At 47.7% G+C, this 7137-nt stretch overlaps 1 protein-coding gene across 1 annotated transcript in view; it reads left to right on the top strand.

The window, feature by feature from the left end:
* Nucleotides 1–7137, top strand: part of LOC130393105 (contactin-associated protein-like 4) — a 61517-nt gene that overhangs the window by 16570 nt on the left and 37810 nt on the right. Inside the window, exon 5 of the mRNA XM_056603694.1 lies at nt 1526–1732. Within this exon, the coding sequence (XP_056459669.1) occupies nt 1526–1732 (207 nt within the window). The remainder of the gene's footprint in view (nt 1–1525; nt 1733–7137) is intronic.

Genomic DNA, 7137 nt, shown 5'->3' with positions numbered 1-7137 from the left:
TTTATTCATGTATAAAGTCCCACAGGTTTGTATGCCTCAGTTCTTTCATATATGAAGGTCCAAAGGAATGTAGACCTTTCATTCATTTTTTTACTTTCCTTACTGCACTTGTTAACTGATTTGAATAAAATGTAATTAAAAGATTTGAGGATCGTATTTCACAAAAGCTTGATTGATTACCAAAAGATTCAAAGAGATGCCTCGCATTAATTATTCACCAAGCAGAAGGCCATTACCAAAATTATTCTACAAAAAAGGATATTTTACAATGTGAAAGAATACAATTACACTGATTAAAACTACAATTTTAATCATAATAATACAGAACTTATAAAGCTGCAGCATTTATCTGATCTCAGTCATTTGTTGTGCACATTGAATGCAAATAATGAGGTCTGCTTTTAAAAGTTTGCGCCAGTCTGTGGTGTGAAAGTGTCATCCTGCAAAGGACAAAGAACAGTCGCTGTAGATACTGTGTTCAATAAATATCTCTAGCAGGCAGTATGCTGTATGGGCTGGCATGCTCTCGCCTCTGTCTGTGCACGAGAGGAGAGTACAAAGGCCGGTCTGTCTCATTAGTAGGTGCTCCCATCAGATGCGGGTGAAACTGTCAGAATTAAAGATGAAAAATGTGCCCCGGCTTTAAAATGTAAAAGGGATGGGTTAAGTCAGAGAAGCCTTTTCAGTCCATTATGGACATCTGAAGTTAAGGCAGGGCTTTGCTCAGTAATGTGTTTAATCAGAAACACTCCGGTCAATTTGCCAGTTGCTTTGTTCAGATAATCCCTCACACCGCCCGGCCCCCCTGAGCCGACGTGGGCTGTGACATTAACGGGATCACTCCAAGGACAGAGTTAAGGAGAAATAATACAGTGTGGGTGGGAACTGTGTTTGATTCAAGTTCAAGTTCAAGTTTATTATAGCCATTTCAACAGTAAAAAATGCAGTCGAAAGGAATGTGTTTTGGTATGCTCACATTACACAGCAAAAATAACAACACAACATACCAAGACAAAAAGCCCAAAACGGCACATAAATAACAAGGAGTACAACACTTGACGCACATAAAAAAACACAATGCATGGTTCACAGAGAATTGCAGCAGTAAAGTACAGTAGTGCAAAAAGTGTGGTAGACCATAACATGCCTAGTGCACGTTCAGGTGGCGTATATCTTGTAGATAGGTACTATCCCTAAAGCGTGATGTTTTACTTGTGATGCTGCTGTATGGGGCTGGGCGATTAATCAAGTATTGTTCGCGATTTCGATTTTAACATAATCTAGTTTTTAGATTTTCTTAGTTAAACAAATAATAATCGGAGAGACCTGCTGAATAAATACAACATGTTTTCAAACTAAAAATAATCGTTTGAATAATCGTGATTTCAATATTGACCGAAATATTCGTGATTATGATTTTTTTTCCATAATGGAGCAGCCCTGCTTCTGCACCTCTTCCCTGGTGGTAGGGTGTGAATAAGTGCTGTGCTGTTTCATGCGGCGCTGACTCCGAGCGTGTGTGCAGTCTCCAGCGTGGCGGGCTTCGACGGGCGGAGCAGCTTGCTGTACGCGCTGAGTCCCGCGCTGAGCCCGGCCCCCCGGCTGACGGTCTCCCTGCAGTTCAAGACCCTGAGGAACTCTGGGACGCTGCTGCACGCACGGGCCCCCGGGGGCCACGGCTTCAGCCTGGCGCTGCAGAGGGGCCGAGTGCTGCTCGGTCTCCACGCTCCAGGTAAAGCCAGCGCACACGTCCACACCCATGGGTTCAGTACTGGACCCCCATTGGCTGAAAAGGCTGTGGCACACTTAGGCCCAATCCCATTTCTACCCCTTACCCCTTCCCCTTCCCCCTCCCCCTTACCCCTCCCCCTCCCCCTTACCCCTTCAAAACAAGGGGGAGGGGGAAGGGGAAGTAACTTTTGTACTGTTTTGTGTTTTTTCTTTTTTATATATTAACAATAGGTTAAATGTTGAGTGTTGTACATAGAGAGCCAAGGGACCGAAGTCAAATTCCTCGTTTGTTCGCAAACCTGGCCAATAAAGCTGAATCTGAATCTGAATCTGAAGGGGTAAGGGGTAGAAATGGGTTTGGGCCTTAGTCTTCCTGGGAGCCACATAGAACACATGAGACAGATTGGTAAAAACAAAAGAGAAACCTAAGAATACAATAACATCAAGGCAAGAAAAATGTAAATACATTCAGATGTCATCCGTCAAAAAGAACATACGGACATCGTGACTAAACAATCACAAGACACACAAACAGACACTGATGTCTGTGCGTTGTCACGGACGCATCGCTGTGGTGATGCGTCAACGACAGCGCACAAACAGCTCTCTGACTCTCTCTCTCCGTTGCGTTTCTGCCGCTGAAGCACCTGCCAAGCGCTCCCCCACATTCATTAAACAGAGCTGCCAACCCATGAGAGGCTCTTTAACGCTCCAGAGTGATGTGTTCACACATCAGGAGCATCTCTCAGACTTCTGTCTCATCCACGTGAGCCTTCCACGCACGGCTACAGCCCCATTCAGCTGAGTGACGATGTGTACATCTGTTATTCTTTATTCTGTGGTCAATTACCCCTGATGGTTCTCTAAACGGGGGCGTGGGGGTTTGGGGTGTTGTACCGTTCTGTATCGTTCGATCACAATGCAGTGTGCCACAATGATAGGCCATCTGGTCTGTCGATCTTCTGTTGTACCCCACCCCCAATCAATCCATCTGACGGCTGAATTTTACCTTGCCTGCGCCTGGATTGACAACGGGCCTTAACTGGCCCAGGCTCATCCATATTGCATCATAACCCTGTCTGTGACAGTCCTCATGTTCCATGGGGAACTTCCAGCTTGTCACATCTGATCGAGGTACAAGTATGTGTGATGTCGCCCCAGTCACACATAAAGAGGTAGTCATGCTGATGGATGGGGAGGCGACGGTGGGCATGCATAGCCTGCTTTGTCAGCCTGTCTACTGTATATGCGCTCTGCTATCTCCTCAGGTTCATTCTTTACATCTTTCTACCCATCACCTGCATTGTGTTCTCTCTCTCTCTCTCTCTCTCTCTCTCTCTCTCTCTCTCTCTCTCTCTCTCTCTCTCTCTCTCTCTCTCTCTCTCTCTCTCTCTCTCTCTCTCTCTCTCTCTCTCTCTCTCTCTCTCTCCATACCTTCTCCTGCTCCCTTTATCCCTCCCTGGCACCCCTCCTAATCCTTCCTCTCCGCAGTCCTAGATCCCTCTCCCCCTCTTCCTCAGGTCCTCTCCTCCTAAAGCCCACGCACCGCCTCCATTCAACTAACCCTTTGTAAGCTATTCCCATCCCTCCCCTCAATACCTTCCAGATCCCTCCGCACTCTTCCTCCATCCCTCTTCCCATTTATTCTCGGCTCTCTTCATCTCTCATCCGGCTGAGCTGGAGCCTGAAAATATATTCACCAACCATCGCCCTCCCTTCCTCCCTCCCTCCCTCCCTCCCTCTCTCTCCCTCGATCCTTACCTGCCTCCCTTGGTTTATCCATCCCTCCCTCCCTCCCTCCCTCCCTCCCTCCCTCCCTCCCTCTCTCCCTCTCTCCCTCTCTCCCTCCCTCCCTCCCTTCCTCCCTCCCCCTATCCCTCGGTATGTACCTTACTCCCTCTCTTCCTCCTCCCTTGGCCTCCCTCCCTGTCTCCCCCCTCCTTTCCTCCCTCCCTCTATCCCTCGGTATATACCTTACTCCCTCTCTTCCTCCTCCCTTGGCCTCCCTCCCTGTCCTCCCTCCCTCTGTCCTTCCCTTCATCGCTGGTCTCTGGATGGCTGAATCCATCGCAGGGAAGTACTTCAGTTGTTCCTGAGCGTAAGTTAGTCCACTAATATGTCCGTCATCCTCGATTGACGATCGATTTGAGGCCTAAACTGCCCACGACCACAGCCTCTCTGAACCCGCTCTAAACCAGAGAGACACCCTGCCAGAACGCTGGTACCTTGGGACCCGGCGGTGTAATATATAGGAGGGGGGGACCAGGGTTGTGACCTCCATATCTGGGGTGTAACCCCATTAATATCACTCTGCTGAGAGATAAAAAAACAATTTCATCGCGTAAGCAACCTAGCATGACCACAGTCCTCCTCCCCCCCCCCCCCCACACACACACACACACACACACACACACACACACACACACACACACACACACACACACACACACACACACACACACACACACACACACACACACACACACACACACACACACACACACACACACACACACTCCATGAGGATTCCAGCTAACCCAGCCTGAGAGAGGAATACTGCGCTTCCAGTCCTAACCCGGCCGGACTGCAGTGGAAGAGACATCAGGTTGTAGAGGGGTCAGTTTGTACTGTTGGGCATTCCCACGAAATAAAACCATATATAATAATAATAATACAACTATTAAACAGGAACCGAAACCCAGCCCTGGCCCTGCGCACTGGTCCAACTGTCTCCTTCAATCTGTCTCCCCCCCTTCAACACCTTTATTGTTTTCCCTTCTTTCTGCGCAGTGTTTATCACAGTTGTTCTCTCTCCACCTCTCTTTTGGTTTCTACTCTGAGTACTGTTATCTATCACAGTGGTTCTCTCTCCACCTCTCTCTACTTGGTTCTACTCTGAGTACTGTTATCTATCACAGTGGTTCTCTCTCCACCTCTCTCTACTTGGTTCTACTCTGAGTACTGTTATCTATCCCAGTGGTTCTCTCTACACCTCTCTCTACTTGGTTTCTACCCTGCGTACTGTTATTTATCACAGTACTGTGTCATCCACCACAAGCTCCTTCTCCCTAATTCCACGTCCTCCAGCATCAAGGCCCCGCCTGAGATGTGCAAGAAATAAATAATAAAAACGCCCCGAAGCCGCAGCGAGACAAAGCGCAGAATCGAATGCAGTTGAGCCGAAGATAGCTGAGTAATACAAAGTAGAACAAACGAATCAGCAGAGGGCCGAGCCAAGCAGAGTGAGCAAATGGGAGCTGTAAGCCCCTCACTGGGGACCCTACCCCAGAGAATACACCAGCACGGCCAAGGATAGATCCCAACACCCAGGCTCGCCCAGAGCCTGGGTGTTGGGATCTATCCTTGGCCGTGCTGGTGTATTCTGTGGGGACCCTACCCCAGAGAATACACCAGCACGGCCAAGGATAGATCCCAACACCCAGGCTCGCCCAGAGCCTGAGAGTTGGATATCACTTCTTCATGAGGGTCGGAGCTGCATGCTTCTTCTTTGTGATGGGATATGTCGGTCCAGGTCCATCTTCTCACTGTGCCCTTGTGTGTTGGCCTAGTTACCAAAATCAGTGGCCTAAGAGTAACGTATATATCTGTATGTCATATCACCATCCAAGAGAAGTGATGAACGGTAGATGGCCTTAAATATATTATCAATATGTAGGCCTTCATGTATCAAAGAGGGCGTGAAGTACATTCACGCCTTAAATTGAATAGTAATGTGGGTTTGCTGTAGTGAACCCACCGACTTCATGATTCAGTCAAATCTGTGAGCTATGGGGCTAGTTTTCAGAACAATGGTTGTGAACATACTAACTTCTGCGTCCCGTGCTCCAATGCATTCTGGGAAAGGACCCGTTTTTTTACGACTCCCTAAATTAGGATGGCTTCAAAAGCAGGCGGAGGGAGAGCCCGTCGATAACAGTCAGAGCAGAGGTTCGGTGAACGTCGTCAACACACTGCATTGCATTTGTACAATGGCTAGCTTCTCTTCTTCAGTGTTTCTCAGCCCCATAGGGCTCCCTGTTGCTTCAAGGCTCGGCGAGATGGGTTGTTTAATGTTCAGATAAACAACCAGGCTGCAGCCAGCTGCTCAGCACTGTGCCCACATCAAGGGCCGACTCTAAGGGCCCCGTTGGCCCCCCGGGGGGGGGGGGGGGGGGTGCTGCTGGAGAAACGCTGGGCCCCGATGACAGGGAGCTGGGATTCAAGTATTCACGCCAATTTGTTTTCAGTCGGAAGGATTCATCCAATATTATCTCTTGCATATATTTCAAAAGGAGTGTTTTTGTTTTTTCTCTCTGGATGTTTTTGGGTTTTTAGGCAATTTAAGGCACAAAATTAATAAGTTTGTATGAATCATTGAATGTACACCTTAAGGAGCCCTATAGGTAATATGTTAATTAATAAAGTATACAATTATAATGATTCTGAGCAATTAATTAATCTGAATCATTATAATTGTACAACTAAAGGGGCTCTAGGTAAGATGATTATGATTGCAATTTAATTTGATAGAAATGTCATAGGCCTCCATCATATAAGTGTGTGTGAAAGGCTCTGTGAGAATATCTGTTTCCAGTTGCCTGTGTTGTGTGCGATTGCATGAGACTATTTCGATTTTCATTCGCTCCAACTTCCTTCATCAGTGTATGAATAGAGGAATGATTTGGCCCGGTGAGCCTTGTTTTGGACTGCGGGGGCACTAGGAGGAGGAGGGGGGGGGGGGGGGGGGGGGGGGGGCAGGGTACTGGCTCTCTCCTTCACATCTGCTCTGCAGCGGGACTCTGTAGCGAGGCCAAGCAGGGAGGAGGCGATACAGCGGCCAAAGACCAGCAGGGTTTACAGGAGATAAGAGTTCATGGATGGGAGTCAGTCCAAGTGTTTTTGTAGTCATTTGCCCTCAGACCTTTGCATTGATCCCCCCCCCTTTTATCCCTTCGCACAACGCCTGTAATCCAACGCATCGTCAACACATGTCATCCATTAGGTGGATCAGTCATCATCACCTCCTTATTGATTCATATTGTACGGTTTTCTGGTTCAGGGCTCTGTGTCCTCTTTGCAGAATCACGATGAGAGATGGGCATTTTAACATTCAGATAAGGTCGATACTCACCTGGCCATTACTAGGCCTGCCTTCATCATCATTGGATGGGTTTTGTGCTTTGGTGCATACATGCTTACAGATAAATAACATTGTTCTATGAAGGAGGTTATTGTTGCTCTGGTTATGCCTTGGAAGACAAAGACAAATTTGTCCCACAGGTGTGCCCAATATTTGCTGTGCCTTACTTTGCTTAACAAATCTGATATGCACACATCAAGGACAGACAGAATCGCTTAGCACTTCAGGGGGGACTGCTAGGAAAGCTTAGATCAAATAATTTGCTT

Source organism: Gadus chalcogrammus, chromosome 12 (assembly GCF_026213295.1).
Source record: "Gadus chalcogrammus isolate NIFS_2021 chromosome 12, NIFS_Gcha_1.0, whole genome shotgun sequence".
NCBI lineage: Eukaryota > Metazoa > Chordata > Actinopteri > Gadiformes > Gadidae > Gadus > Gadus chalcogrammus.
The sequence above is the reverse complement of the archived record's forward strand: the minus strand, read 5'-3'. Positions and strand labels throughout refer to the sequence as shown.